This window comes from Mus caroli, unplaced genomic scaffold, assembly GCF_978045245.1.
Source record: "Mus caroli unplaced genomic scaffold, Mus_caroli_1 scaffold_2, whole genome shotgun sequence".
NCBI lineage: Eukaryota > Metazoa > Chordata > Mammalia > Rodentia > Muridae > Mus > Mus caroli.
In genome coordinates this window covers 48,738,320-48,758,810 of record NW_028227257.1, presented here as the reverse complement: position 1 = coordinate 48,758,810, position 20,491 = coordinate 48,738,320, and the positions used below count along the sequence as shown (strand labels likewise).

Below are 20,491 nucleotides of genomic sequence, written 5' to 3'. Positions count from 1 at the left end.
TCAGATCCCATTACAGATGGTTATGAGCCACCATATGGTTTCTGAGACTAGAACTCAGGACCTCTGGAAGAGCAGTCAGTGCTCTTAACCACTGAGCCATCTCTCCAGCCCTCACTTCTGGCTCTTAAACATCATTTTACCTTCTTTTCTGCATAGACCCCTGAGACCTTTGGTGAGGGTTTTGATAGGTTGCCATGTTTTAAAAAGTCTTGAAAGAGCAGCCTCCAGGATAACAGGCTAAGGAGCTGGGGTAGACAAAGCTTTAGGTCAAGAAACAAAGAGAACCAAGGATAGTGCCCTGGGAGCTTCCGGGTTAAGGACTCTAGAACAACACACTTAGGAGAAACTGATAAAGACAGCATCAGAAATCAGGTCAGTGTTGTGTTCTGCAAGGCCAGAGAAGAGAGTGTGACTCCCTGCTCTTTGGATACACATTTCTCTTTCCATGTATATATTGGATCCTGAGTGTCTCTGCCTTTGTCCACATTTCTCATGCTGGTCTTTTCCCTTCTACATGTGCCATAAGGATCAAACTTAGGGCCTCATGTTTGCCAATCATAATCTCTACCCCCAACAGTATTTTTCCGACCTTTAAGAACTCCACTTTAGCCAAACAGTGGTGGCACAGACCTTTAATCTCAGCACTTGGGAGGCAGAAGCAAGTGAATCTCTGTGAGTCCAAGACCAGCCTGGTCTACACAGAGTTCCAGGACTGCTAGAACTACACAAAGAAACCGTGTCTCAAAAAACAAAACAAAATAAAGACCCCACATGTGCTCTGAATGTAAAATCTCTGATAGGTGTATTATAAAAGTCTCTCTTGAATTGCCACACATCTCTTAGCTTAAAAAACATTTTAGAGACCACTTGTGATTTCCAAGTTTATGAGACTACTTGTAATCTCCAAGTAGGCCGATCTGGCTACACTCTGCTATATTGCTTCTGGTTTTGTATCTTACACAGAGGCCTTTCCCACCCAAGATATAAAAAGCATTATTCTAAGCTGGATGTATTGGCACACACCTTTAATCCCAGCATTCAGGAAGCCAATTTCTGAAGCCTGTCTGGTCTACAGAGCAAGTTCTACAGAGAGAAACTGTGACTCAGAAACTCAAGGACAAAAGCATTCTAAAACAATCTCGGTTTTGTTGTTTTGTGTGGTTTGGTTTGGGGCTTATTTGTTTGTTTGTTTGTTTGTTTGTTGAGACAAGGTCTCACTATGTAGCCCTAGCTGTCTTGGAACTCTGTGTAGAACAGGCTGGTATGAATTCACAGAGCTTAGTGCTAGAATTGAAGTCTGGTGCCATCACACCTGGCTTTGGTTTTGGTTTTTGAGTTAGAGACTCAGTACATAGCCCAGGGAACCCTCACTCTTGTTTTTATTCTCCGGTCTTAGCCTCCCAAGTGACAAATATGCTTTGTTTGCTTGCTTAGACTTACTTATTTTATATTCATTGTCTTAGTCAGTGTCCTCTTGCTGTGGAAAGACACCATGACCTCGGGGACTTGATTTCACCTTTAGAGGTTTAGTTCACTATTAGGGTGGGAAGCCTAGAGCCATGCAGACAGACACCATGCAGGAGAAGTAGCTGAGAGTTCTACAGACAGCAAGGAGAGAGAGAGCCTCCAGGCCTGGCTTGGGATTTTGAAACCTCAAAGCCCACCCCCAGTGACATACATTTTTCAGCAAAGGCCACATCTACTCTAATAAATAGTGCCATTCCTAAACATTCAGATATATGAGCCAGCTTACGGGTGTCACTCATATTCAAACCCCCATAGGTATGGATGCTTTGATCACATATATGTCTGTGCACCAAGCCTAGAACAGGTCATTGGATCCCTCAGAATGAGTGTTACACACAGTTGTGAGCTGCCATGTGGATGCTGGGAATCAAACCTGAGTCTTATGGAAGAGTTCAAGTGCTCCCATCCCCTACACATACAACTCATGACCCTCTGCCTGAGAGTGATGTCACCCACAGTAGGCTGGGCCCTCCCACATTAATTATTAATCAAGAAAAAGTCCCACAGACTTGCTTACAGGCCAGTCTGCTAGAGACATATTCTCAACTAAGGTTTCTGTTCATCCCAAAGATTGGAGGAGAAAGACCACTGACCCAAATCATTATGGCCAAATTAATTAAAGCAAGTACTTAATTAAAGTAAGTCTTTTCACTCTGCACAAAGGCTGCCTCCCCATAAGGTGGGGTTTAAGAGGTCAGCATAGTATGTGAGGAACACAAGGGGTAAGGTGTTTCCAAATGAGGGATTTGGTGGGCAGAATTGATGAAGTTACAGGAGCAGAACACAAACACAGGTTATTTCTAATGACCTCCTAAAACAAAGACATGGTTGCAAGGTGGGAGAACCAAGGTAGTTATAAGTTAGATCTAGGTTGTCACAATGGTAGGATTGCAAGATGGTTATAAATAACTTTGTTGTTGTTGTTGTGTTTTGTTTTTGTTTTTGTTTTTCGAGACAGGGTTTCTCTGTGTAGCCCTGGCAGTCCTGGAACTCACTCTGTAGACCAGGCTGGCCTCGAACTCAGAAATCTGCCTGCCTCTGCCTCCCAAGTGCTGGGATTAAAGGCATGTGCCACCATGCCCGGCTTTATAAATAACTTTTTGAAACAAGGACATGATTGCCATTCCTGGAACAGGCAGTACAGATCCATTTGTAGTTAAGGCTACCGGTGGGATAGAGCCCAGTGCTTGAGAAACAGAGGTTTAGTCATAAACAGGAATAAACTAGTTTGTCTTTACTATAAGATGATGTTTAAGACTAAGATGGAGGGGCTGGTGAGATGGCTCAGTGGGTAAGAGCACCCGACTGCTCTTCCGAACGTCCAGAGTTCAAATCCCAGCAACCACATGGTGGCTCACAACCATCCGCAACGAGATCTGGCGCCCTCTTCTGGAGTGTCTGAAGACAGCTACAGTGAACTTGCATATAATAAATAAATCTTTAAAAAAAAAAAAAAAAAAAAAAAAAAAAAAAAGACTAAGATGGAGGCTTGCCTAAGGCTGGTTCTTCAATTTTCTTTCCCCAGAATACTCTAGTTTGTGTCAAGTTGACAAAAAAAAAAAAAAAAAAAAAAAAACAAAACAAAACACCTAACCAGCACAATAATATTTTTAACATAGTAGATTAAATATAATACTCAAATTAAAATATAAAAGTAAAACTTACTATCTTTACCATATTTATGCATATTTTTGCTGTGTTATGAACAGATGTCAGGAACCAGGCCTTTGCGCATGCTAGGCAAACAGTCTACCACTGAGACACACCTCAGGCCTTTTTTATTTTTTGTTGGTAGTAGTTGGGGGTTGCTTGTTTGAGACAGGATCTTACTCTACAGCCTAGGCTGGCCTTGAACTGTCAATGATCCTTACTCCTCTCCTCCGCCTCCGGGAGGTTACAGAGTACAGGAGGCCAGCTTCCCTTGTGCCTTTTGAATGTGGCTACTAGGAAATTTTTAATTCTGTTTGTGGCCATCATCCACCATGTCTGCCACCATGTTTCCTTTGGCTAAATATGAATCGTCTTCAGGAGATGATACAAGAAATTTCTCACAATACTGTTCCTGAAGACTTAGTGGCGGGGCTGGCTGCCTTTCATGTCATATGATGTCATCCTTTGTCAGAGTTTTTGGTAGCTCAAAAACTTAACATGCCATCACAGCTAAGAAAAAAAAAAAAAAAAAAGATGTGTGTTAGGGAACCAGTAGAGGAAACAAAGTTTCTAAAAAGGCCCTGGAGAGATGGCTCTGAGGTTAATGATACTACCTGCTCTCTTAGAGGACCCAGGTTTGACTCCCAGCACATTCAGGGCAGCTCACGACCTTCTGTTCAGGGGATCTGATGGCCTCTTCTGTCCTGCACAGGCACCAAGCAGGCAAATGGTGTACAGACAGGCAAAGCACCCATACACATAAAACTCTGCAGGTTGCAGAGTAAGATTTCAACATGCCAGTAGTGGCGCTTCATACCCGTAATCCCAACACTCAGGAATCAAAACAGCCCGATCACCATAAGTTTGAAGCCAGCTTACTCTATATACAGAGCCAGAAGCCAGCTGGGCCTGCATAATATAACACTCCTCTCCCTAATCTCAAAAAGAGCAAATCTTTTAACTGATCTCTAGGGATTAGTTTTTGTTGTTATTATTTTGTTGTTATTACCTTCAAAAAGCAACACAGCATGTCTCCTCCTCACCCAGAAGGGTGTGTGTACTGGGATGCAGGTTGAGGGGAAGACAGCTATGTTGGTTTTGAAAATACAATCCTCAGAGCGATTTTATTCCAGATCTTTGGAACGGAAGGTCTTGTGGGGTCACATTTCTCTCCCTGTGCTGGCACTAAGGGCTGTAGGTCTGGAGCTTGTCCTATGACAGGAATAAGAAATGGGTCCCCAGTAGCAGTATATAAGTTCCTAACATAGCACAGGAACTGGGCAAAATGTTGAAAGAAAAGACCGGTTGTGTCTCCTACTTTGGTCACTGCACTCAGGTGTGGCTAGTGTCGTCCTCCTTCACACACAGCTGAACCTCTTAGACCCCATCCCTACCCTTCATTACCCTTTTGCCATCCCTACCTGGTGAACCTAGGGTGGTGATTAAAACAGTGAAGGCTGCTCTCAGCTCCTACATCCTGTACGGCACCCCACAATCCCATCCCAGAAGCCACACCTTCACTGCAGAATTTGAAAAAGTTCTCAACTGCTCACTAGGTCCTTCCCAGCTCATTCCAGGAAAACAGACTCAGCTGCAAGGTGATTAGGTCATTAGAAAACGCTCATTGTAAACTAATAGCAAATTCAGCCTCTTTCACCTTCAAAGAAACACTAAATATGGTGCTATTAACCCCAAATTAGCCAAGTGGGTGTGAGATCTTTTTTTCCCTAATTGGGTTCTCTGGTGGCATGTCCCAACTGTGTATTGCAGAAATCATTGCCTAAATCTAAGCGTCTAATTCTCAGGAGAATAGGCTCAGTGGGGTCACATCTAAACTCTGGCGCCCCAGAACCCAGCAGTTCCTCTGTGCCTCGCAAAGGGCTGCCAGCGAATGACTGCAGCTGCTCTGTGAGGCCCAGGGACGATGACAGGAGGCTGCACCATCAGAGGAGTCCCTGCGGGAGCTTCTATGTCTCTGCCACTCAACCGAACCTGTAACCTTAAACGAGTTAAGGAACTTTTCAACGCTGGGTTCTGTGAACTGGACAGGGAACGCAGTGCTCACAGCATACTTGGCAAACGTCCTGGGCTCAAGCAGAGCGTCGCACCGTCCCTTACTGGTGAACGTGCATGATGGTAAACGCGAGGGCTCCTTACGAGGCCACCCTAGGGGGTGGCTACTCCCTCTGAGGGTAGAGGGCTGCTCCCACCTCCAAACCCTGTCCCAGGAGGCAATATCCTGGAGGCCCAGGATTCTCGTGTCAATGGGAGCGGGCGGGGGCGGGGCGGTACGTGTGGAGCAGGGGGTTAACCCAACTCCCGGAGTCACCCTAAGAAGCCAGGCGGGCAGAAGTAGCTGGTCCAGCCTCAGCCTCAGCCCCGCCCTTGGTCCCGCCCTCCCGGAACCGGCGCCCCCATTGGTGGCGTCTGGCGGCGCTGCCGCTGTTATTTTTCGAATATATAAGGAGGTGGAGGTGGCAGCTGCCCAGCTCGGCGTCCTCCCCTCCCTTCCTCCCCACATCCCTCTCCTCACTCCCAGGCCCATTGCTCTTCCTCCCTCCCTTCCCTCCCTCCTTCCCCTCACCCCAGGCTCACTCTCGGAGCCAAGCCAGCTGGGTCGGCGTCTGCTGACCGCTGTACTGTGGCCCTCTAGCTAGCCTTTGCCTGCCCCGCCACGATGGAGGTACCCCCGCAGAAGTCTGCGCCGGGCTCAACTCTCAGTCCTGCCCGCGTGCTGGGTGGCATTCAGCGGCCGCGCCACCTCTTGGGCTTTGAGTTTGAGTCTGATGGCTTCCTGGGGTCTCCGGAGCCTACAGCTTCCTCCTCTCCGGTTACCACTCTTACACAGACCATGCACAACCTCGCTGGGCTCGGCAGGTAGGATGCCCCAAGGGAGCTGGGTGTGGTGGTGGAATGGGAGGCCCGGATCAGGAGAGATTAGGCACCAGAGCCTAGAAGTGCAGAACTCCAACCCCTTTAGCCTTGTTTCAGTGACATGGGACGAGTGTGCTCTATGCGACTTACACCCTCGATATGACCGTCTAAGGATCATTTACCTCACTGCTCCTTCATTGTGCCTCCTGCACACTATCCTTAGGCAGAGGACCAGGAGGTTGGCATAGAAGTGAGTCTTAAAAGGTTGTGCCCTGCTCTTTGAAAGCACCCAGTATCTGCCAAACTCCCCTAAGGCTTAAACTGACAAAAGACTGGCCACCTCCTTAACCGTGCCTGTGGGGTCCCAGGTGGGTGGTCCAGCTGCACTAGAAAGCCAGGTCTTGCTTAGCTGTTGCCTCCAGGAAAACGCTGGATAGGTGAGGATGTGACAAGCAGGAGAAGGGTCTACAGAGCTTCTGGGCTGTCTCCTGCCTATCCTCCTGGCTCTTCCAGACCCTTAGGAGGGTCTTTCCTGAACCAGTCAAACCAGAGAAGACCCTCTTTGGCCTCAGTGGAATGAAAAATCTTTGAACTAAGATACAGGCTAGTCCTAGGATCTCCTCTCCGTGATAATGGGCCTTTCATAGTTAGGGAATACATGGGAGCACGGACCCACCAGCTTCCAAATCCAACATCCATTTCTTTTTCTCCTCCTCTGTGCTTCTTCTCCTTTCCTAGTGAGCCCCCAAAAGCTCAAGTAGGAAGCCTGTCGTTCCAGAACAGGCTGGCAGACCTATCCCTGTCCAGGCGCACCTCTGAGTGCTCCCTGTCATCTGAGTCCTCAGAATCTTCGGATGCAGGTAAGGTCCAGGGCCCCTAGTAGGGGGTCCCACACACCACCACCACCACCAGAAGAGATCAGCGAACTTCCTGGAGCTTCTAAATTCTCTGCCCATCAGATCACCGTTCTTTCCACAGCCTGATGGGCCCAGAGTCTTCCCACCTTGCCTTCAAAACGATGAAGAAAACAAACCTCTTGTGGGTCTTACCACACCCAATCTAAACCGGGAGCCTGAGGAAGGATGGCTCTTGATAGGAGATGGTATCTTAACCTATTTGAAACCTAGCTGTGAAGCCACTAAACTACAGCTCCACCCAGAAGGTGCTCAGTACCAAAAGTCGGTCCTTGTGAAACGTTCTCTTAAGCTGTAGCTTTTCTCCTTAGAAAACCATTATCAAATGCTTAGGAAGCCTTGTACTTAAAAAAATAAAAACAGGGCTGGCAAGATGGCTCAGCGGCTAAGAGCACTGACTGCTCTTCTGAAGGTCCTGAGTTCAAATCCCAGCAACCACATGATGGCTCACAACCATCCGTAATGAGATCTGATGCTCTCTTCTGGTGTGTCTGAAGACAGCTACAGTGTTCTTACATATAATAATAAATAAATCTTAAAAAAAAAACAAAAACAAAAGCAAAACAAAAACCGTAGATGCCTTTTCCATAGTAAATAGAGACTGTAGCCCTGTGTTCTTTGGGGGGCAATGTCCCATGCTTAGGGCTCATAAGTAGGTTTTGTTTCATTAAGGTATGTCTTGATCTTAAGTAGAAAGAGGTTTCTCTATCTTGGGGGAAAAGTAAGCAGAGAGGGCTGCTACTTGCAAGCCAAGGTTCTCTGTCCCACCAGGTCTGTGCATGGACTCTCCCAGCCCTGTGGACCCGCAGATGGCAGAGCGCACGTGAGTAGGGAAGGGAGGGGTCCCACCACTGAGAACTTGGTACCTGCCCTTGAGGACTGATCTTTCTTTTTTGACTTTTAACTCTGTGTTATATGTTTCTCTACTTGGGGATATGTGTACGTAAGCGTGTGGTCCTAGAGAGGCCAGAGAGGGCGTTGGAACCCTTGGGGCTGGATTCCAGGTTGTTGTGAGTTGCCATATGTGGGTGCTGGGTACTGAACTCAGGTCTCTGCAAGAATAACAAATGTTCTCAGTCACTGAGCCACTCAGTCACTCTCCAGCCCCCAGTATCATGCTTTCTTACAGGGAAACCAAATAATCAGCAGGCTCCTGAGGCTCCTTATTGTGAGGGATTGGTTTCTTCCTAAGCCTTGAGAACTGGCTCCCTATTTAGAGAAGGGCCAGATATTGTATTAGCTATCACTGTCACTTGGAAAAACGATGTTCCTTGTGCTCCCATTTTTCTTTTTCCCCTGTACACATTCTTTGTACATGTGAAGTTTTTTTCCAATTTAAAAATATGGTCCTGCTGGGTGTGGTGGCCCATATCTGTAATCCCAGCACTCAGGAACCTCAGAAAGAAAGATAGGCAGCTCAAGGCCAATATGGTAAGATCAGATCTCAAGACCTAGGCCAAACAAAAATCGTGTTGCAGACTTGCCAGACTGGCTTGCCTCAGCAGCAGCTCCCAGTCTTTAACACTTGATGCTTTTGACCAGGCTCTTTGCCATAGGGAATGGAGAGAGAAAGCTGGTCTTGGCTCTGAGCAGACACCTCTTCCTTGGCTATGGCACAGTAGAGCCCTCTAGAGCACACCTGTTCCCATCCAGCTGCTGGAGTAGCTGTCAGTCATTAGGAGGGACAGCTGGGCACTGCCAGCCAGAGCTTCTAGCTTAGGGTGGCCGTTACTGTTTCCTTCTGATGTCTTTGATCAGACTGGGCTGGTCTCGGGGTTTATTCACAAACAGGAAGCTGAGAATTGGGTGGGGATGGGAGGAGTGTAGGTTGGTTTTTTTTTTTTTTGGTGACAACACAGATAGATCCCTCACCCCTAAGGCTCTGCTACAAATTGTACACAGGCCTCTCTGAGGGCCACTTGGGGACTAAGTGCCTCTCTAGCCTGCACTTACTTTGCACTATTTACAGCTTCTCAGAAAGAAGCTGCTCTCTCTCTCTCTCTCTCTCTCTCTGTGTGTGTGTGTGTGTGGTGTGTGTGTGTGTAAGCTCCACACGACAGGTGCTCCAGCCACATTGGAAGGCAGGGCCTGTATGTAGAAGCTGTTGCTTCAGCCTCAAATGGAACATCTGTCGGAATTCCTTGCCGGCTGGCCTCTTGTAAGACAGAAGGAAGGGGTGGAACAGAGTTTGGGTCTTAGGAAATTCCACAGGACGGGGGGGGGGGGGGGGGGGGGGAGAATGTAACCCTGTATACAAGTCCTCAAGTCCTCGCTAAAGGGTCTGCTGGGCTGATCCAGAAAGACACCGAAGCAGCTCCTGCCCTGGAGGGAGCCAGGCCAGTTTTTCCTAGCAAAAAGGGAAACCCAACATTGCTGGCATCCACCCCCAGGGTCACCTATATTACAGGGTACCTTTATCCTGTTGTCATGGGATGGATCGGTGCCTTTCATGGTGGCCATATGGCCCCACTAAGGTAATTTGCATACAGGTGGAAAGCCTGTGCTAGTGTGTGCAGGCAGGCGAGACTGTTGCCTTGGTGATGTCTTAATGACCCTGTGACCTGCCCCAGCTGTCTCCATCCCTGCCTTTCTCTGGGCCTGCTTTTCATTCAAGGCAGTCCTTACAATCCCAGGCTGCCTCAAACCCTTCATCCTTGGTCCCTGGTCCCACCAACAGTGCCCCCTTTTCCACTCTCCCCTCCCCTAGCCTAACCATTAGCCCTTGTCCTTGTCCTTATTGTGGTCCCTTTGGGGATGGGCCTGGCTTGGGCCTGAGGCTTGGGGTAGATGTTGGGCTACAGGTGAAATGGGTCATTTCTGCTCTCTCCTAGGTTTGAACAGGCCATTCAGGCAGCCAGTCAGGTCATTCAAAAGTGAGTCTTTCCATCCTTCCCTAACCACCTCCTGCTGTCTCATGCGATGCAGATGCCCTGAGTGTGAGGAAATCCTGCCTGCTTTAAGTCACTGTCCCCCAAGCCCCACCCTGGTTCCATAGCTCTGAGCCCTTGTTTGTTTGTTTGTTTGTTTGCAGTGAGCAGTTTACCATAAAACGCTTCCGATCCTTACCAGTGAGTGTCTTCCAAGGCCTGACAGGGAGCTTAGGCATCCTGGTTGGCATGGACATCATGGGGGTACCTGTGAGAGGTGTTTGAAGTAGCCAGGCATTCCTGGACCAGTTGGGGGAGGTGGGGTTTCATCTGGCGGGCTGCAGAGTTGGAGCATTCTGTGATACCCAGAATGCAGCCTTTAGTAATTACTGCCCTGTCTGGTTCCCTAGGTGAGGCTGCTGGAACACAGCCCGGTGCTACAGAGCATCACCAACTCCCGAGCGCTGGACAGCTGGAGGAAAACTGAAGCAGGCTACCGAGCCGCCGCCAGTAGTCCTGGAGAGGACAAAGAGAATGTGCGCTTCCAGAGACCAAGATGGAGGAGCTCCAGGGAGAGAAGGGTACACACGGTTTATCCTGATATTTCCTCTCCAATCTTGCCCACAGGATGGATATATCTTCAAGATGCCACAGGAGCTCCCTCATTCCAGCTCTGCCCAAGCTTTGGCAGAATGGGTCAGCCGCAGACAGGCCTTTACCCAGAGGCCCAGCTCAGCCCCTGACTTGATGGTACATAAGGAAAATCAGGCCAAGAAACAGCTCTGGGGAGAGGTGGTAGCTGGAGAGATGGCTCAGTGGTTAAAAGCACTGGTTGTTCTTCCAGAGGTCCTGGTTCAATTCCCAGCACCCAACCCACCTCACAACCCTCTATAATACCAGTCCCAGAGGACCTAACACCCTCTTCTGGCTTCTGTAGGCACTGTTTGGAAATGGTGCACAGACATATGTGCAGGCAAAATACCCTACACATAAAATAAAGCTAAAAATTAAAATAAAAAAATCTGGGTATGGTGGTGTATACCTTTAATCCCTTCACTTTGGAGGCAGAAGCAAGGGAATTTTTGAGTTCAAGGCCAGCCTGACCTACAGAGTAAGTTCTAGGACAGCTAAGGCTACACAGAGAAACCCTGTCTCGAAAATAAATAAGCTATAAATATATATTACTTATTTATATATAAATATGTTCATATATTTATAATATAAAATAATTTTAAAATATAATATAAATAAATAAAAGCTAAAAAAATTTAAAGAGGTAGTAGGAGAAGAAAAAGGTGGTCTAGACTTCTTCCTCATCAACCACCCAGGAGTGACAGGTCCCCACCTGAGTATTCTGTGCTTGTTGTCATTTGGACAGTGTCTTACCACTGAGTGGAAGATGGAAGTAGAGGAGCTGAGCCCTGTGGCACAGTCTTCCTCTTCCTTGACTCCTGTCGAAAGGGCTTCTGAAGAAGATGACGGATTTGTGGACATCCTAGAGAGTGATTTAAAGGTAAACAGCCTTGGTCCACCGGCCCCTACTTGTTCCCCACTTGGACAGCCCAGACAATCAGCAAGACTACAATCTTACCCCAATGCCAGAAGAATTTGAGAGAACTAATATTGACCAATCAGAAGACCAGCTGGGCTGGTGCTACAGAGGAATGGAGGCTAGGCATGACAAAGGTACTTCTCCTGGCTCAGGGCAAGCCCCAGCAGCAGCAGCAGCAGCAGCAGCGGGTGTTCCTGCAGCTCTTTGGGGTGGAAGATGCTGCCATAGTCAGCAGCACTGGGGACAGCCTATTGTTTCTGGGAGAGTAAGCTAGAGAAGACTCTCCGTGGTTAACCCATGTTTGCATTTGTGATTCTGTCCTTACTGCTTTGACCTCAGGATGATGAGAAGGTCCCCGCAGGCATGGAGAACCTCATTAGTGCCCCACTGGTCAAAAAGCTGGATAAGGAAGAGGAACAGGTGAGGCCCAGTAGCGTCCCCTTGGAGCTTAGGAGATGTGGAGGTGGAGGGACCAGGCGCTCTGACTCCTGCCACATTACTCTTGCCAGGATCTCATCATGTTCAGCAAGTGCCAGAGGCTCTTCCGCTCCCCATCCATGCCATGCAGTGTGATCCGACCCATCCTCAAGAGGCTAGAGCGGCCCCAGGACCGGGATGTGCCTGTCCAGAGCAAGCGCAGGAAAAGTGTGACACCCCTGGAAGAGCAGCAGCTTGAAGAACCTGTTAGTTCCTTCCTCCACGGGCTGGGCGGTCACTGCTCACCTGGGGATGTGTTTGGGCTGAAGATGCTCTGGGTGTACCCTCTTGGCTAGATGTGTTGCAGTGGGTAGTGGGCAGGAGGTAGTTTAAGTGGCAGAGAAAGAAGGTCTCAACCAAATAGCACTGAGAGGCAGTCTCTTCCCTGACCCTCCATCTGCCTTGCTTTCCAGAAGGCCCGTGTCTTTCGCTCAAAGTCGCTGTGTCATGAGATTGAGAACATCCTGGATAGTGACCACCGTGGACTGATCGGAGATTACTCTAAGGTAGCGTTCTAGGACCACAGGAGACTTCTGTTTCATCTGCTCTGGACCCCTAGTGCAAGAGCTATCTGTCCCAGAGATCCCCTCTTCCCTCTTGTATCTTTCCATTCTTGTTCTTATGCAGACTCTTCCCTCTGGCTCCCCTTCTGATGCCACCTCAAATCTGTCCAGGCATCTGCCATATCTCAGCCTTGAAAAACATTTCCAAATGAAATCTCCGGTGTGCAATCTCCTGCCTCAGCCCCTAGCTTTCAAACCCAAGAGCAGGAAGCAAGAAAGTCGAGGGCTTTTCCTTCCTTTTTCACCTGCAGAAGGTTCTTTCCCTGGTACGGGCCCCCAGAGGTTCCACTCAGAGCTGAAACTGAAGGTCAAAGCAGGTGCTGCCTCTGTCCTTCTGACCTTTGCCCCTCGCCTCGTTTCCTTTCCCTGATTCTGACTCATGCTCCCCTTCAGGCCTTCCTCCTGCAGACTGTGGATGGCAAACACCAAGACCTCAAGTACATCTCACCAGAAACTGTAAGCAGGGTTGAGCCACTCTCCAGGTGCACTGGGGACCACCTTTTCTGGCTCTTGTCTTCCCTTGGGGTTGGGCGGCATGTACAGACCATCAGAAGAGAGAGGGAAAACCTTGGCTACCAGCCTCACCTGCTGGCACCAACTCCGATGGCCTCCTACAGATGGTGGCCCTGTTGACAGGCAAGTTCAGCAACATCGTGGAGAAATTTGTCATTGTGGACTGCAGATACCCCTATGAGTATGAAGGCGGGCATATCAAGGTGAGACAGATGCTGGTAAGGCCAGACCCTCCATTCAGACTCCTTGCCAAGAAGATGAATAGTAACCTTCCATGGTGAATTTCCCATGGGGAGGATTCTGCCCAGCAAGAGGTGGGGTTACTTACCTGGGAACTGAACAAGAAGGGGCATGGTGCAGGCTACGGCTTGACCCCCAGATCCTCTGACAGAATGCTGTGAACCTGCCCCTGGAACGGGATGCTGAGACCTTTCTGCTGCAGCGTCCCATCATGCCTTGTAGCCTGGACAAGAGAATCATCCTCATTTTCCACTGTGAATTCTCGTCTGAGCGTGGACCACGAATGTGAGTCCTAGCTCTGTCCTGCCCTTGTGGTCAGTGGTCAGCCGGTGCCCACCCTAGGCTTTCTTTGCCTGGTACTGAGTGCTGGAGCATCTTGCTGCATATGATAGTTTGGAGCTGAGCTTAACTCTCCTGCTGTAGACAACATATCTTACAATGGTCTTCTTTCTGTTCACATCATCAGACCATCTTTTAGCCATGGCTGCACCTCCACAAAATTGGTGCCCAGTCTAGTAGCATCCTTAAAATCTGAGGACACTGTTTAAGCCACACTCTCGGTGACACTCAAGCACTTGGTATCCTGTTCCCGTGCTGGTGACCACTGGGGTCCATTGCCCTCCTTCAGCAGTTTTTCTTCTGTCTCTGCATTCATGATTTGTTCTGGTTATTCCTCTGCCTCCTGGTCCAGGGTGGCCACCAGCTCCGCCTGGCAGCTGTTAGCATCTGTCTCAGTGGACCAGAATCTCTTTCCCATTCCCTGTACAGGGCCCTCATCCCTCCTGCACTCCCCTCTGCTCGGGGGTTCCAGCTTTCTCATCTGGTTCCTGCTGGGCAATGGACCACTTTTCCATCCTTATGTTCCTCCCTTCCTGTTCTCCCTTGAGTCCTTACCACATCTGATCCAGGAGACGGAGTATGTGTGGTTTTTTTTTCCTATGTTGCTGTACTAGACTGAACTAGATCTTTCACATATATTAGGTAACCCTCTACCAGTAAGGGTTATCCCCAGTCCCTCTCACTACATTTTATTTGTTAGTTTGTTTGTTTATTATGGTATGCATGTGGAAGCCAGAGGATGACTTTAAAGAATCAATTCTCTTCTGCCACGTTTACAGGAGTTTCGGGGATTGAGCCCAGGTTGCCAGGGCTATTCAGCAAGTGCCTTTACCTGCTGACCCATCTCACGGCTCCCTACCCCACTTTTAAAGAAGTTTATTTTGACCCAGGCAGTGGTGGTAGTGATGCACACCTTTAATCTCAGCACTTGGGAGGCGGATTTCTGTGTTCAAGGCCAGCCTGGTCTACAGAGCAAGTTCCAGGACAACCAGGGCTACACAGAGAAACCCTGTCTTGAAAAAAAAGTCTATATGAAAACACTTTGCCTATATGTATGTGTGTACCCCATATACATGCTTGGTGCCTACAGACATCAGAAGAGTGTATTGGATCTCCTAGAGCTGGTGTCGTATATGATTGTGAGCTACCATATTGGTACTGGGAACTGACCCTAGATTCTTTGCAAAAGCCACAAGTATTCTTAACTACTGATAATTCTCTTCAGCCCTTAGCCCTTAAAAATGTGTGTGTGTGTGTGTGTGTGTGTGTGTGTGTGTGTGTAGCCAGAGGAGGGCTTACACATTCTGCTGTATACTCTCCACCTAATTCCCTTGAGACAGGGATAGGGATTCTCATGTAACTTGAACTTGTGGCTGTCAGCCTAACTCTAAACAATCCTCCTTGTTTTACCCGCTACCCCCAATGCTGGGGTTACAGGCTTTTTGTCGTTCTGGGGATTTGAACTTAGGTCCTCTTGTCTACTCAGCAGGTGCTCTTATCCACTGAGCCACCTCCCACCCTTACCTTTTATTTTGAGACAGGATTTCCTAAAATCCAAGCTGGCCTTAAGCTCTTTTTATAGTTTAGGCAGGTCTTGAACCTATAATCCCTCTGCCTCAGAATTCTTTTTTTTTTTTTTTTTTTTTTTCCCCTTCGAGACAGGGTTTCTCTGTATAGCCCTGGCTGTCCTGGAACTCACTCTGTAGACCAGGCTGGCCTCGAACTCAGAAATTCGCCTGCCTCTGCCTCCCAAATGCTGGGATTAAAGGCGTGCGCCACCACACCCAGCCTGCCCCAGAATTCTATGTAGCTAGGATTACAGGCTTGTACCACCAGACCAGACTCTTGAGTGGACCTTGACTGTGTCAAGGACCTTGACTCTCTTGCTTCCTCTTTCCTGGGACGTGTCATTGAGTGCTGTAACAGAGGTTATGAAACAGCTTTCCAGAAACAGTGGCCACTCCTGGTTTACCTCTGCCTTCACCGGAGTGTCCTCTACCTAGTAGCCAGGCTTGTAGTAGGTGCATTCCTGTGCTGAGGAGTCTGTGTACTTGGGAGGCTCTTAAAGCAGTGTGTACAGGGCCTCTTCCCAGGATCTCTTCCTGACATGTAGCCTGCCCTGAACCTCCTCCAATGTTGCTCCAGGTGCCGCTTCATCAGGGAACGGGACCGTGCAGCTAACGACTACCCCAGCCTGTACTACCCGGAGATGTACATCCTCAAAGGCGGCTACAAGGAGTTCTTCCCACAGCATCCGGTACTATGGGTGGGATGGCCACAGCTCTCCTGGCATGGACTATAGGACAGGGTCCAACTAGGCTTTAGGCCCCACCCCAACCCCCACCCCAGAACTTCCTCTTTCTCCCATACTGATGGGCTCTCTTCATCTTCCCATCCTCTAGAACTTTTGTGAGCCCCAGGACTACCGACCCATGAACCACGAGGCTTTCAGGGATGAGCTGAGGAACTTCCGCCTCAAGACGCGTAGCTGGGCTGGGGAACGGAGCAGGAGGGAACTTTGTAGCAGGCTGCAAGACCAGTGATGATGAGCCTGCTGCCATCCTTACCTCGTGAGGCTTGGGAGCCAGTGGGTCCCATGGGCCTATGAGGCCACCTACCTGATAGAGGCCTCAGGTGCTATAGGGGGTTGGGGGCATGGTGTGGTGTCACATCTCTGCCCCTGTCCTCAACTTTCCTGTCTCACTCCACTCATTTTCTGTATCTTGGTACTGGTCCCAGCTTAAAGAGCTGAACCTGAGGGTGGATGCCAGCTGAGGAGAAGTCTGTTGTGTTCAGTGGGAGTCCTTTTACAGTCTTTTTTCCTTGTTTGTGTTGACTCTTTGTCTTCCTGCTTTTTGGGAAGAGCCTCAGCCCGTTAGGCCCAGTAGCTTCTTGCATGGCCTGGATGCAGGATGCTACTCTGCTACACAGGGCTGTGTCTGCTCTCCTCTCCTGGCCTCTGCATAGACTTATGCTCTCCATTGGAAGCATAAGTGCTTTCTCTTCTGTTGTAGTCTTACCTGTAGCTTTCATTTTTTTTTTTTTTTTTTTTGTCTGTCTGACACACTGACAGCTGGGGAGGCTTCCTTGTACAGCTTGGGGCTAGAGATTCAAATATCACTTACTCATTAGGCCTGGCTTTTGTTAGACCAGAAAGGGATCTTCTCCTTTAAGACCCCCAGGGCTGGAGCGAAGGCCTGACTCAGGAGCCTCTGGAAGCCCCATCCTCACTACTGTGAACCTCAGAGCCTCACTGCTCAGCACTTGCTGCTGGGCCATGGAGCAGTCACCGAGCTTCGCTGTTTGATCTTTCTCTGAGAAGCCCTTCCCTGTTCTCCTTTCCATATCTGGCCCAGAAGACCTCTTGTATGTGTGGTTTTTCTGTGTTGTACTAGTGACTTGAGTCTAGGCCCTTTGTTGCATGGTCATGGATGCACAGTGCCTTATTATATACATGTATGCACACAAACCGGGTCCAAGTATTTTGGTAAGCATGATGGCCTATGGCAGGAGCGTATGTGTGTGTGTGAACAAAGTCGTTACACTTAGCGTTTGGAAATGTTAAAGAAGCATCGTTATGGGGGGGGGGGGAAGCAACCTCTGGGTTCAGAATCTACATATGCTGGAAGGCCCCAATGAGTCCTCTGTTGGGGCCTTGGTTCAATAAAGCACTGAGCAAGTTGAATAATCTGTTTGTTATGTGGAGCCACTGACAAGACCATAGCAGACTGGAGGGTAGGATGGGGGTAAAGGCAGCCCAGTGGAGGTGGGAAGACCTTCTGGGGGAGGGGCCTTATACTTCATGCTCTCTTCTGAAGTTTTTTTTGTGTTCTCTCTGGTTTTTTGAAATAGAGGAAGGGTCCCCTCCCTACGTAGCTCAGGCTGATGTCAGACTTGTGTCTGCTGTCTTGACCTCCTTGATACTTGGGTTGTAATCGTGCACCTCCACCCCTAGATGGTGAGTCTCATACATGACTCTCCTGCTAGGGCTTTGGATCTCCTCCCTGTCCCCCCTCCTCCATCTCTCCCTGCTCTTAGTGGTAAGAGCGACCTCACCACACCACCAGGAATTGCCAGTGGTGTCCATTGTCCTCAGGCTAAACTGCAAGGATTATGCCAGAGTCCTTAAGATTTAGGCTTTCCCCCTGAGCTGTGTCTCCTCAGAAGAACAGAAAACAGCCAATCCAAATGAACCAAGCCTCTCAAGAAAAAAAAAATAATAATAATAAAAGAGGGTCTTATTATATCGTCCTGGCTAGCCTAGAACTTATGATGGGGACCAGGCTGGCCTCAAATTCCTAGAGATCAGTCTGCCTCTGCCTCCTGAGCTAAAATAAAGGTGTGTGCCAGCCTGCCCTATGCTGGAAATCCTTTTTTTAAATACCTGTAAAAAATGACCCCTAAATATGAGCTCTGTGGTTATAGGCTCTTTTGAGCAACAGTGCATTCAGGCTGGGGTATGGCTCACTGGGTAGGAGGTAGTGACCCAGAGTATGTACACCTCTGGTACAAGTCTCATTTTCTAGGGGGTTTATTCTGTAGTAGATAGAAAAATGATTGTCTGCCCAATTTTACAGTTATCCTTGGTCTAGAGCACCCTGAACAGCACAGAAAATGGGCTATGCTGGGATGTGGCTTTAATGGTCTAGGCCCTGGGTTTTGTGGATGAAGGGAGGATCATGAGAGATTCCCCACTAAACAGCATCTACCTAGATAAGAAACTCACCTCAGAAAAAGGCACATTCTGCATACCTATACAAGAAGATAGATGAAGAATGGGAAACTCTAACCCACTCTGAACTCAGTCTGATGTCACAGAAAAGCAACTGGAGGCTCTGAGAAGGCACGCACTTACCTGCCCTGAGAACACAGCAGACAGAAGTAGAGACATTCCATCCTACCCAGGACATGTCCGTCACCCCACACCTTTGGGAGCATCAGGGTGGCAGCTAGGGCCAGGCTGCCCTGCTTCTGCTGTCATCTGTCTATATTGTCCCTGGACAGAATGAAGCCTATGAAGCCCAGGCCTCATGCAACCTGGTGATGTCCCTGTGTTGTGTGACAAAGCTTTTCGTGGGGAGAGGAAATACACTTGTCCTACTTACAGTTTCTATTGCTGCAACAAAACACCACGGCCAAAGCACCTTGGGGAGCAAGAGGGTTTATTTGGCTTACACTTCCACAGCTCTGTTCATCATCAAAGGAAGTCAGGACAGGAACTCAACCAGGGCGGGAGCCTGGAGGCAGGAGCTGACACAAAAGCTATGGAGTGCGCTGCTTACTGGCTTGCTTCCATGGCTTGCTCAGCCTGCTTTCTTGTAGAACCCAGGACCACCAACCCAAAGATAGTACCACCCACAATGGGCTAGGCCCTACCTCTGGATCTTAGACATTTTCTCAGTTGAGGCTCCTTCCTTTCAGATGACTCTAGCTTGTGTCAAGGTGACATAAAACTGGCCAGTCTACTCACCTGAGACAGCAAACCCATGCATGGGTCCACCTTGGTGATCCAGTGAATTTTATAGGAGCAGAAATGACTCAAAGACAATGGCATCACCGAGGCCTGGCCAGCATGGGTAACAGTTCACAAAATGTAGGAAACCTGGAGCTCACTGCACTGCTGGTAGGCAGCTCAACAGGTTGGAGCACGTCCTTTCCAGATGCCTCTGTTGGTATAAATTTCTTCCAGGCAGCTCTTAATCTTCTTTGAAGCTTTTATCCTCTCAGAATCTTTTTCTTTTTCTTTTTCTTTTTCTTTTTCTTTTTCTTTTTCTTTTTCTTTTTCTTTTTCTTTTTCTCTTTCTTTTCTTTTCTTTTCTTTTCTATTCTTTTCTTTTCAGCTCAGTATCACTTTTTCTAAAAGGGCATCTCAGCTTTTATTTCTTTCTTTCATTTTTTTTTCCCAGACAGGGTTTCTTTGTGTGGCCTTGGCTGTCCTGGCCTTAGCTTTGAAGATCAGGCTGGCCTTGAACTCAGAGAGATCAACTGGGATCAACTGTGTGTGTAACCATCTCCTACTCCCACCCCTGGCTCATTTTGAAACTGCCTGGGAGGGGTCTACTGAATCTGCTCAGTTTCAGGGACTTCCTGAAGCTATTTTGAGATGTTTATTTCCTGCTTAAGGAGTTTCTGAGCAAGATGGAAACTGTTACATAGCACCTGATCTATGGGTCCCCACTTAAGCCATAGTCATAACAGTAGTCATGGGGTACTTTGTATGCCACAGACACCTTTAGACATTCTGTCTTCTCAGCCTGCATGCACATTTTATCCAAGGACTGAGAGGTAGAGGGAATGCAGAGGGCATTGGTAAAGACTGGAAATTGAAGTCCTCTCCGAGACAAGTCTTATCATTGTCATCCATGCCAGGAAGGCAGAGATCCTAAGCAATCATGGGTTTGCCTCTTGGTTTCTGCCTTCTCCAGGATGCACCCTGCCTTGGGAAGCTATACCCCAGGATATGCTCTGCCTTAGGAAACTGTACCCCAGGATGCACCCTGCCTTGGGAAGCAGAGGTGCTTGCCTTCATCTCTTCGGGGAAGCTGCTGTGTTCCTCTTAAAGTGAAAACATGGGGCAGGAGGTGAGGCATTTAAACTCCTGGGATGCCAGCCAGCCATGGTGGTTTTGCCGAGATCAGAGCAGTCTGGCGCTCCAGCTTGATGCCTGGGAGCAGCCATCACTGTGCTGCCAACTCTTCCAAGTAGGGCAGAAGCACAGGAGCTCTCTGTGGTGGCCTGGCTGAGGAAGGAACAGGGAGAACCTTCATCTCCTGCATGGACTTCTTACTCAATGACTCTATCAATGACTTTTATTTAAAGATAGGATCTCACTGTGCAATTCTGACTGGCCTGGTGCTCATTATGTAGGTCAGACTGGCCTCCAGCTCACAGAGATCCACCTGCCTCTGCCTCCTGAGTATCGGGGTTAAAGGTGTGCACCACCAGACCTGGGTCAATGACAGTGTTTTTAAAAAG

The 20,491-nt window shown here is 48.6% G+C and overlaps 1 protein-coding gene across 2 annotated transcripts; it reads left to right on the top strand.

Annotated features, from left to right (window-relative positions):
* Positions 1–5,647: 5,647 nt before the first annotated feature.
* On the top strand, positions 5,648–17,178 carry Cdc25b (cell division cycle 25B). Of its 2 annotated transcripts, XM_021153977.3 has the most exons (16): positions 5,648–6,054; positions 6,790–6,911; positions 7,737–7,788; positions 9,797–9,838; positions 9,997–10,033; positions 10,243–10,368; positions 10,460–10,582; positions 11,211–11,345; positions 11,724–11,804; positions 11,894–12,067; positions 12,275–12,367; positions 12,818–12,880; positions 13,042–13,140; positions 13,329–13,462; positions 15,662–15,773; positions 15,919–17,178. In XM_021153977.3, the coding sequence occupies exons 1-16, from the start codon at positions 5,855–5,857 to the stop codon at positions 16,057–16,059; spliced, it is 1,734 nt and encodes a 577-aa protein (XP_021009636.1). In that variant the 5' UTR covers positions 5,648–5,854; the 3' UTR covers positions 16,060–17,178. The 2 variants fall into 2 exon arrangements, with proteins under 2 accessions (XP_021009636.1, XP_021009645.1); XM_021153986.2 differs by lacking the exon at positions 10,460–10,582 and having other exon boundaries at positions 10,243–10,413.
* Positions 17,179–20,491: the final 3,313 nt, after the last annotated feature.

Excerpts from the sequence above, each read along its gene's own strand:
- Cdc25b (XM_021153977.3), top strand. The coding sequence starts at position 5,855 with ATGGAGGTACCCCCGCAGAAGTCTGCGCCGGGCTCAACTCTCAGTCCT. Across the intron at positions 7,789-9,796 it reads CCGCAGATGGCAGAGCGCAC|GTTTGAACAGGCCATTCAGG; the intron begins GTGAGTAGGGAA and ends GCTCTCTCCTAG. Across the intron at positions 9,839-9,996 it reads GCCAGTCAGGTCATTCAAAA|TGAGCAGTTTACCATAAAAC; the intron begins GTGAGTCTTTCC and ends GTTTGTTTGCAG.